Source organism: Panicum virgatum, chromosome 5N (genome assembly GCF_016808335.1).
Source record: "Panicum virgatum strain AP13 chromosome 5N, P.virgatum_v5, whole genome shotgun sequence".
Lineage (NCBI taxonomy): Eukaryota > Viridiplantae > Streptophyta > Magnoliopsida > Poales > Poaceae > Panicum > Panicum virgatum.
This window is the reverse complement of record NC_053149.1, coordinates 13585315-13596428: the sequence shown is the minus strand read 5'-3', so window position 1 is coordinate 13596428 and position 11114 is coordinate 13585315. Positions and strand designations below refer to the sequence as shown.

The window sequence follows — 11114 nt, the reverse complement described above, 5'->3', positions numbered from 1 at the left end:
TCCATCCTCATCCAGGCGGGCGCAAACCGGACACCTGGTGTCCAGCTCGATGTGGCGTCTTTTGATATTCATTCTCAATGCAAGGCTATTATGTGCGACGCGCCAGATGAATTGTTTTATCTTTGGAGGACAAGGAAGCTTCCATATTTGTGTCCACAGTTTATCCTCCATGTCATGAGCAGCCTGCATAGAAGACTCACCAGTTTGAAAGCTTCTGTCGTGTGCAGTGGCTCTCTCAAAAGTATGGTATGCAGATTTTACAGAGAACACGCCCTTGGAATCAAAGTGCCATGCTACCACATCATCTCTGTCAGGATGGACGGGGGTTGCGAGGATGTTTACAGCATCTTCTTCCTATGTTTAGATCCGTAAAATAGTAGTAAAAAGAGTCACATCGGACACTGTGGCACACTGTAGCACTTTTTGTTTGTTTGTGATAATTATTGTCATACTATGACCTAACTAGGCTCAAAAGATTCGTCTCGTCGTGTACATCAAAACTATGTAATTAATTTTTTTATTTATCTACATTTAATGCTCCATGCATGAGATAAAAGATTTGATGTGATAGGTGAATAGTAAAGTTTGGGGAGAGAAATTTTAGAAGTGAACACAGCCCTAGAAGATATCCCTGATCAGTTGCTGGTCCAAAGTGCCTGTCAATGGATCAATCAACTCAGCCACTTTGGACAGAAGGACTGCTCCTCGTGGTGTTCTTGGCCGTCGTGTGATACCCTCCGGGATCCACGGATCGTCCCAAATGCGGATCTGCTGGCCATTACCAACCCGCCAAATCATTCCTTTCTCCAGTGCTTTCAACCCTCTGAGTAGGCTGCGCCATGTGTAAGAAATGCCCGGTCCTTCCTTAGCTGCAAATAAATCTCCATCCGGCCAATACTTAGCTCGGAGTAGACGGGCACAGAGTGAGTCCGGGGACTGAATCAATCTCCAGGCCTGCCTAGCAAGCATTGCCAGGTTAAACATGTGTAAATCTCGGTAGCCTAGACCACCCTTCTCTTTTCTGCATGATAATGTTTGCCAAGACAGCCAATGCATTTTCTTGTCTTTATCTTGCTGTGCCCACCAATATCGGCATATCATCTTACTGATGTCATTACACAAGTTCTTTGTGATATCAAAGCAAGACATTGCAAACGTTGGAATGGCTTGTGCCACGGCTTTTATCAGCGTTTCCTTGCCAGCCCTGGATAGTAGCTTCTCTTGCCATCCCTGTATCCTCTTCCAGACTCTTTCCTTGAGATAGTTAAACATTTTACTCCTTGATCTGCCCATATACACTGGCAGGCCAAGATAACGCTCACTTCTGGCTTCGTGTGAGACCCCCATGGTTTCAAGCGTACGACAAATTTCGCCTTTGACATTTCCATGCGTGCTCCAACACACGGTGATCCAACTTGCTTATGACACTATTTTATTTAGGTCCAAATCTCAAAAGTAAAAAAAACATATCTTTAGACAGATATTCCATTTCGAACATGTTTTTTTTTGTTTATGGTTTCCAGAGTGAACGAGTGATCGCACATTCGCACTACAGTAACTACAAGGTCTCTTAACTAAAAAATCTAACTACTGGGTGCAGTGGCGGATCCAGAATTAATTAAAAGAGGGGTAGATTTTTTCTTTCCTTTCTTCTTTCTCTCATTCTTCCTCATTTTTCTTCTCAACAATAGAGGGGGCTCCATGGTTTTTTTTGGTCCAGGAGGTTCGAGCACCCCTAGACCCAGTGCTGGCTCCGCCCCTGACTTGGTGTCTAGGTCAGACTCAGGAATCGTTCCGAAAGATCATTGAGAATCATAGACATACTAGTAACCGTTTTAAAGGACTTTTTCCCGGCTGTTTTAAACGGCTGATCATCATTTCAAAGGACTGGAGCTGGGGCGCCGAACGGCTGGGCTGTAGCCCAGCCGGATTAACCAGCACCAAGCATCCGAACAGGTTGTACGATCAGGCTCATCCGGGATTGAGACCCTGTTTGGTTGCAAGTAGCGCTACTGGCGCTATAAGAGAATCTTGCCTGCATGAACCACTAAACGAAGTTTATTTGGAAAAAATTTTTTACGTACGAGTATAACTTTTCGTGACGAAACTAATGACAGCAATTAATTAATTCGTGATTGGCTACAGTGATGCTACAGTAATTATCCTCTAAACGTGCGGCCGAAGGCCTCGTTAGATTCGTCTCGCGAAGTAGCGCAAGGGTTGTGAAATTAATTTTGTAAAATACCTTTATTTAATACTTCTAATTATTGGTCAAAATTTACTACAGTAAAATACCTTTATTTAACACAACTCAAACACGGCCAGAGGCGAACGAGCGTGTAGCTCGGTGGTAGCGCTGGCAGTGGCCAGCCTGCCCACCCGCGTTCGATCCCCGGCTGGGACGACGTGCGGTGTCGCACCGGGGATTAATTCCCCTGAGAGGACCGGGCACTGTGTAGGTAGAGTGTGTGTGTGGGGTTGCCTGAGTGCGTGTGTGCCGCGGTAGACGCGTTCCGAGACTTCTCGGGCAGTCTCATTTGTGTCTGAGCGTGCGGTCAGCACAGATGGCTATACGAGTCTTACCTGATGGGCCAGTGCTCCCGGCAACTTTAAAAAAAAACAAAAAAAAAACACGGCCAGAGATGCTCCTAGGATGCGACTACGGTAGGATTAGGAACCACCCGCCCCCGGTCTACCGCGCGTGGCAGCGGCACGTGACTACCCCATCCCTCCCCCTTGGCCAGGGCCGCGCAGGAAAAGCAACGAACCACCGTCGTCCTCCGCCGGGCCCACCACCACGACCCCGCATTTACTGCGACACGCGGCTGCCCCTGCCCCTGCCCACCCGCCCCCTTTTCCGCCTCCCCTCTTCCTGGCGCCTCGCCTCGCCTACTCCTCCAGCCTACACCCTACAGCGAGCGAGCGAGCCAGCCAGCCAACGGCCCGCCAACCCGCGCCGCTCCGCCACGCCGTGGCCGTACGCCCCGTTGCGGTCGCGCAGCGAGCCTATCCACGCGTCCTCCGCCCGTCCCGCTCGCTCGCTGTCCCGCCGGCCACGGGCTCCGCTCCAGCGCCGAACGGGAGGAACAGGAACCCCACACCACCACCCCATCCCTCTCCCGCAAAAGGCCGCGACGCGACGCGACCGCGGACGGGGGCCGGGCCGAGCCGCGAGCGTGCAGTGCAGGGGGAGGGGGACTAGGGGGAGGGGAGGAGTCGCCAGGAAGCAACCGCGAGGAAGGAGGCGGCGGCAGCAGCAGCGGGCACTGGCAGCGCTGCAGCAGCGCGGAGAGAGAAAAAAGTCGGCAGGGATTTCCTTCCCCGCCCCCTGTTGGCTCCGGGAGCTTTCGGTGCTCGCGTGCCCGAGCTTCGCCTCCGATCGAGCCCGCCCGCCGAGGCAGGCGCCCGATCGCCGCGCTCCGGGGGTGCGCCGGACGGATGGAGCCGTACGCGGCTGCGAAGGAGGGCGGCGACGCCAGCACCGGCTTGGAAGGTACGGTAGGCCCGCAATTGGGGGTTTCGCCGTCGCCGCTTGCAGCTTTTTTGCTCGCCCGCTCGCTAGGGTTTTGGATCTCCGATGCGGTCGCTCGCTGCAGCCCGGCGCGTGCTGATGGCGACGTCGCCGTGGACGCTTTCGCAGAGCCGATGCGGAGGCTGGGGCTCGGCGGGGACGGGGAGGCGGGGGACGCGAAGCTGCCGGAGCGGCCGGGCGAGGCGGACTGCACCTACTACCTCCGCACGGGCGCCTGCGGCTACGGGGAGCGCTGCCGCTACAACCACCCCCGCGACCGCGATCGGGCCGCCCCGGTGAGCGCCGCTTCATCCCGGGCCGTTTCTCCCCACCCTGTTCTGCTCTGTTTTGTTCTGTTTTTTCGGCTCGTGCTCGGCATGTGATGGAGAGCTAAGCGCTTCTGCTATCCTGACAATGACCGACGAGTTGGATTACACTTGGTTGGTGGGTGACGAGCGTGTTGCTTAAAGTTGAAGTTTTTTGGCGAGTGATGATTACTGTAAGGGATGGAAGTGAAAGGTTATGGAAGTTTGGTGTCTTGTTGCTGATGTGGGGAATTTTGAGTTCCCAACTTTAGCTTGGAAACCATACTACTTAGGCGCTTACTAGCTTTCACTTGTAGGCCTGGTCTGGTACCACAGTTCTACTTCTATTAGGATTGTATTGCCTGTCCTTTTCTTATGGCTTGAGTCTTTACCACATAACTGTGTGTTCACATCTGTCAAGGTTTGGTTGTAAGAGCTAGAACCTTCATTGAACATGTGTAATATGTCTATGAATCTGTCACACCAAATTGAGTGGATTGGATTTGAATGTATGTACTATAGGATATTTTGAATATATTTGGCTCTCTTTTGATTTAGACACGTATCGTTTTGATTTTGGTGTGTTTTTCAGGTTAATGGAGTTGGAAGGACCGCAGGTGCAGTGGAGTACCCTGAGCGTCCGGGACAGCCATTGTGTGAGGTAATTAAACAGACTATAAAGCTTTTTATGATTGATAGGGTAGGTCAAACTATATGAATTTTTTTTACTGTGATGTGTGGGAACTACGGTTACAAATTCTCTTGATTTCTCAGTACTATGCGAAGAATGGGACCTGTAAATTTGGTTCCAACTGCAAGTTTGATCATCCTAGGGAAGGTGGTTTTGCACCTGTGGCATTAAACAGCAGTGGGTTCCCTCTACGTCAGGTGGGAGTTCTTATTCAATCCAAGTTTCTGTTTAATTAAGGATCTTGTCTGTTCATTTTATGAAACTTTCCATGGTTCATGCAGGGTGAAAAGGAATGTTCCTATTACATGAAAACTGGACATTGCAAGTTTGGAGGTACATGTAAATTCCATCACCCGGAACTTGGTATTCTTTCAGAGACACCTACCATGTATCCACCAGTGCAACCATCACCTGTTTCCTCCCCGCATCCATATCCACATCTTGCCAATTGGCAAATGGGGAGGCTTCCTGTTGTGCCAGGGTCATTTTTACCAGGCTCGTATCCACCAATGATGCTTCCACCTACACTTATGCCAATGCAGGGATGGAACCCTTATATTGTAAGTTTCAATTGTTGTCATTTTATTCTTTATTTCTTTATAGAAGGCATTCTGGTATATAAATCAGGAGGAATATTTTCGTTGCAATCTGGCTTGTCCAGTATAGACCCAATAATTAGAAAAAAGTTCATAACATCCCTTATTATTGATGTAACATTTATTGCCTATCACAATTAAATAAAGGCTATGACCTAGAAATGAAGAGATTAGATGACCACAAATTAATTGGATGCATTCCTTCATGTCTTGAAAATGCAGTCACAGCTATGAAAATAGAATGCTCCTACGGCCTTTAATGAACTCTTTAATCCTATTTTCTTTCTAGTCACCTATGAACCAAGTTGCACCAGCTGGGGGTCAGCAAACTATTCAACCAGGGCCACCTTATGGCTTGTCACACCAGGGGCCTACCTCTGCAGTCACTTATGGTAGTCATTATGCTCAATTGTATTCCTCCGCTGGGACTTCAAGCAGCAACATACAAGAATATGCCTTACCAGAGCGGCCTGGGCAGCCTGAATGTGAGCATTACATGAAGACAGGAGCCTGTAAATATGGAGCAGCCTGCAAATACCATCATCCTCAATACTTCAGTGGGCCGAAATCTAACTGTGCGCTGAGCCCTCTGGGTCTTCCACTTCGGCCTGTGAGTAGATCTCATGCATCCAGCTGTTGTCATTCAGGAAACATATATGTTGTCTCCGTGAAGTGTAGTCCGTATTGTTTTCCACCCTTGATTGCCAATTTGCATTTATTGCCACCAATTCAATTGACAAGTGTCATTTAATCGCACCCTAGGTGGTCTTTTTTGTCCAATTTCACATGTGTTTTGTTCTCCCCATTGAGGCTTGATGATCACTCAAACACATTCATCTTCTAGCATATTTAGAAACTCCAAAGTTTTGTGCCATAAAGCTAAAATTGTTGTATTTAGGTAAGATTCTGTTGAAACCTGCTGAATTTTGAATACATCAATTTTGAAACTGATGAGCTATTTCACACCTTTAACAGTTGTCTATTCGACACCTTAGTTTCATAACCTAAGTCCGTCAGTGTGATTTGTTCATTGCTCATTGCTCATTGGAGCAGTGGTCCCTTAGTAGTCAACCAGGCCATCTCATATCCAATCCATGAATCATATATTGTTAACTATAAAATGACTCACAGCTGTGCACATTAGAATATTTTATACATCAAATTTACTGGGAATTCTGAAGTGGAACATACATAGAAATGATAGATAATTACCCATGCTCATGCTTGCCTTTTTTCATGCCTAGTAGTAGTAGTAGCACTAGCATGTACTCAGTCAAGCCTGCCATTTAATCTTGGGCGGCAAAGACTATTGAGAATAGTAGTAGCTGCAAGTTGCAGCAAGGTAGCAGTAGAAGTAGTGGTAGTAGAGGCTGTACTACACTGTGGGAGCCATACCTTGTAAATTCTTACCTTGACTGATTGTCTATAAAGGAAAGAGCAGCTGCAGCTCACTGATCAAGCAGCAACACTTCGTGTCTTCCTCTGCTTCTCTTCATCTCACTTCTTCTTCCACCTCCAGAGTGTTCTTGTGTGTGTGTGTGAGCTGAGGGTCCTGCACAAGAGGTGCAGCCTTGAGGGAGAGCCAACAAGAAACACAAACAAAAGTTACTAGGAATGATATGTTGGTTATGTCTGAACTGTATTTTCAGTTTCTGATGTATCCAACTATTCATCTTAAAATGTGTGGCATGTTGCTTTTGAGTCATCAATTAAATGCAGAGCAACCATGGTTCTTATGGGCTTATGGCGGTAAGGCGAGGTGTGGTGAGTCACCACCGCCCAGCCACCTAGGCGGGATAAGGCGACACATTAGCCCAAAACAAGGGGAGCGCCTTGTCGCCTAGACGATGCCTAGGCGACGCCATGAGAACCATGAGAGCAACACTGAAAGAATGTGACTAACGGCTAATGGTTTACTTAGGAGATATCTGATCTTATTGGACTCATTTGTTGGTTCTGCTTCTGCCCCATAGTTTGTAATTTTGTCCTTGATATAAATCGTGCTTCAGCGCAGATTTTACATTTTCCCTGCATCCACACGGTAATGCAAAACTTAGATATGATCAACTATATGCTTTTGAACCATTCTTGGTTTGTGAAATTCTGTACTTTCTCTCTCACTCGTGTTGCTTAGGTGCATTTACTTCTTATAGCTCTGGACATATAATATAAACATATCATTAAAGTAAAATATATAATTTGTGCATCATCTCATTCCATTCTGTTGATATTTCTGTGGGGTAAGATCTTGTTTACAAATTCCACACCTTCTTATACTTCAAAAAGGCCCTGTACTTGGTTACAAAGATTTTGATTCTTGTCTGAGGCAATTGATAGTTACCTTGCTTGTTTGTACATTGAAAAGTTCAAGAATCCTCTGGCCCTGTAACATCATGTTGGGAGGCTGGATAGTGAAAGGCTAACTGTATAATTTGACTGATGCAAGAGCTTGGTTTATACAGTATAATGTACATTCTAGCATCTTTGATCTTTTTTTTTTGTTGAGATGAATTAGTTTTCTATCCTTACGAGTTATGATAGAACTTCGACAAAAAATCTTTTCCATCATGAAATCACAAAGAGGCTGGGTATGGGAAAGTTAGTGAAGATCTGATTGATGATTAACATTTATTTCATTGTGGCATCTGATGTGAATTCAAATTCTTTTATTTGTGACTTAAGCCTTGCGACAGTTATGAATGTAATCTTGCCCCCATCCTTGTTTTCCTTGCACTTGGCATATATTTTTTTCTGGGTTTTCCTTGACACAAGCAATTTTGAGTTAATGGTCCTCTAGTATTTCCCTGTGGTTGCAAGTGATATAAGGCATGCAGAGTCTTGCATGACATTGGATTTTCTATAATGAGGCATGATAGTAGTGTTGAGAACATTAATGGGCATCACCTGTTTGCCTTTTATTTCAGTTCTTGGTTGCACATGTTCACCTGAAGCTTCTCTTGATTTGCAGGGTTCTCAGCCCTGTACTTACTATGCACATCATGGCTTTTGCAAGTTTGGGCCGACATGCAAGTTTGATCACCCGATGGGCACTCTAAACTATAGTCCTTCAGTGTCATCACTTACTGATGTGCCTGTCACTCCATATCCTCTCACTTTCCCTGTTACTCCTATGGCTCCATACTTGTCATCTTCTGATCTGCGGCCACAGTACACTCTGACCAAGGAGCACTCTGCTAATCCACCTGCAGTGCCTGGAACTACTTATGGACCTGTTGGGACAATATCAAAGGTTTATGCCCCCCACACACTTATCCGACCCCTGAACGCCACAGCTGCTGGCATGCAAGCGTCCTAAGGAGCCAGCATGGAGAGCTCCAGTGTCCCCTTTCTGTCATGAAGATGATGCATCTTTCAGCAAGCTTCTCTGCACTTTCCGCCACAGGTGAAATGAGGTCTCGGATTCTTTTTGCTCCAATTCGACTCCCCATCGATTGTGAATAAAGGCTGCAGCTGACATAGGAATAAATGCAAAGATAGGAATTGGCAAGCTCATTCCCTTGCCATTTTTCTGTCCGTCTCTGAAACGAGAGAAGGGAGAGACTTCTGATTGTAGTTCAGAGCTCCGTTATTATCTCGTACATAATTAACGGAGCAGGCCAGTAACTGTTGGAGGGGACTTCTTATCTGGAAGCTAATGGGCAGCTCTTTCCCAAATCTTCTTTTGTTTTATCTCATCATCTATATATATATATGTATATCCCCCGGAACAGTAACTATGACTTCTGCAATATGTATATGCGAACTGGGAACACGGGAGACATTATAACGAGACACTTAGAACCATTAACAGAGTCATCGGAAACCATTCGCTGGTCATTTATCTCCAGATATTTTGCTCTGTTGTAACTGTCGTTACGTTGAGCCTATTGCATATGCTTCCATTTCTTGTTTGTTAGAATTGGTTGGTGTAATATCTGGCGGTTGGGTTGCTGCCTTGCTGGTAAACGTTGGCCTTTGCTGGTTGTTGAGCTGAAATTTGAGGATGATACAAATCCACAATAGCCTGAATAACATCCGAAGCTACTCTCGCCCATTCTGAATTTTTGAACTCTTGGGAAAAATTTCTTCGAAGTGCGGTTATCTGCAAACCGAACTGTTCAGTATTCCATTCAACTGTGTGAAACTGCTTAGAGGGAGGAAAGGAAATGGAATAGCAATCAGCAAGGCGCCAACGCCACACACCAGGAAAAATGAGAACAGTGTATAGGAGTGTGCATGCGGCCGGAGTTCGCCATCGACGGGACTGCGGCCTCCGAGAGAGGACAAGAGGGCACGACGAGAGGCTCGTCGCTTCGGTCCTCTCCGGCGACGGGGGGAGCTCCCTGTCTACGGTGGCCTGCAAGAACTGTCCGCTGCTTTGAGATCAACGCGGACGGGTGCCCGTCCATCCGAGGTAATGGTGCCTCACGAGGGACATCACGTCCGTTTGGTAGAATCTTTCTTCCCTCTGCATTTGTGAAGGATTTATCAGGTAACTAATGACAGGAAATGGAAATCTGAAGCATATAGAATATTGTCTCGGTCGAATAAAAGTCTCACGCACATTCTTTCACACACTTTATTTTTGTTTGCACGACTGTGCATCCATATCCATGACACTATGCGCACACTAAGGTTCTGTTTGGAACCAAGTGCTAATAATATCCAAAAGCGCTAAAGTTTGGCAAGCTCATCCAAACAGAGTGCTAATGGAGTGGACTAAATTTTAACCAAGACTCAAATTTTAGCAAAGTTATAAGTGCTAAACTTTAGCATATTCAAACGGGCCCTAAGTTCGCAAGAAGCTTCGTCCCTACTAACACACAGCACAAGATTGTGGATTAAGAAAGCATATTCAAACGGGCCCTAAGCTCGCAAGAAGCTTCGTTCCTACTAACACAGCACAAGATTGTGGATTAAGCGCATGTGGATAGAGTGACGCGCACCAAGTCTTCTTGTGTGCATGCAGGGCCTTCGACGCGTTGGATGTGATCGACGATCGCCATATATTCGATCGCCAGCAATTTCCACGAGAAAGATCAGTTGATTGATTGTCCAGTGTCCACCCTAGATTGAATACTATTAGCACGAATCCGGTTCTTACTAGGACTAGCTATAGGGCTTTTTTGGACCGGAGGCACGGACGCACGGACACAGTGGTCACGGTGTACAACTTCCGGGAGACACTTCGTCCAATTCATACCTCCAGTCTAGTCACAGAATAGCGGTATGCAACTGTAAAGTTATTCACCCAAATCTTTTTTTGACCGTCACCCGGGGAGGATCCTATTCACCAAAATCTCCCAAATGTTTAGTGTATATAAATGCAAAAAAGGATATGTATATATACTTCTTGATAAATATTATCCAAAACTATAATCCTGTCAATTTTTCCATATGTATACTGAAAAATAATGTAGTGGATGCATTAATTTGATGTTTATCTTTTACTATTAGATTGTACGGTTTAGGAATTTTCTATAAAATTTTGGAATATTTCTTAGTAGTGATGGCTAGTATGTACATTCTGCTAATTTATATTCGGCACTGCTAGTGCCCACATGTCCAACGGAGGTCTCCGGAGGCGCCGGTGCGTAGTGGGGTGCTAAAGCATGTTGATAAGGTAAAGAGGGGTAGAGGTAGACCTAAACTGACTTGGGACGAGTCAGTTAAGAGAGACCTTAAAGATTGGGATATCTCTGAGGAGTTAGCTTTGGATAGGAGCGCTTGAAGACTAGCTATCAACGTGCCTGAACCATGACCTTTGTGTCTTTTGGATTTCATCTCTAGCCTACCCCAACTCGCTTGGGACAAAAAGCTATATTGTTGTTGTTGTTGTTGTTGTTGTTGTTGTTGTTTTTGTTGTACTGCTAGTGCCCACATGTCCGATCAAATTTTTTTCATCGGATGGTTCGTCACAATTTTGATAAATAATAGTTGCAGCATTGGAAATTAACGCTTACAACATAAAAATAAAGATATATACAAATTACTCTGATATACCATTCGCG

General features: G+C 46.0%; 1 protein-coding gene across 1 annotated transcript; it reads left to right on the top strand.

Moving 5' to 3' along the window:
• The first annotated feature begins 2863 nt into the window (after nucleotides 1-2863).
• Nucleotides 2864-8962, top strand: LOC120676495 (zinc finger CCCH domain-containing protein 5-like). The gene is made up of 7 exons (XM_039957813.1): nucleotides 2864-3493; nucleotides 3641-3807; nucleotides 4409-4477; nucleotides 4591-4704; nucleotides 4789-5067; nucleotides 5393-5713; nucleotides 8072-8962. The coding sequence occupies exons 1-7, from the start codon at nucleotides 3439-3441 to the stop codon at nucleotides 8417-8419; spliced, it is 1353 nt and encodes a 450-aa protein (XP_039813747.1). The 5' UTR covers nucleotides 2864-3438; the 3' UTR covers nucleotides 8420-8962.
• The last annotated feature ends 2152 nt before the right edge of the window (nucleotides 8963-11114 follow it).

Excerpts from the sequence above, each read along its gene's own strand:
- LOC120676495 (XM_039957813.1), top strand. The coding sequence starts at position 3,439 with ATGGAGCCGTACGCGGCTGCGAAGGAGGGCGGCGACGCCAGCACCGGC. Across the intron at positions 4,705-4,788 it reads GTGGGTTCCCTCTACGTCAG|GGTGAAAAGGAATGTTCCTA; the intron begins GTGGGAGTTCTT and ends TGGTTCATGCAG. Across the intron at positions 5,714-8,071 it reads TGGGTCTTCCACTTCGGCCT|GGTTCTCAGCCCTGTACTTA; the intron begins GTGAGTAGATCT and ends CTTGATTTGCAG.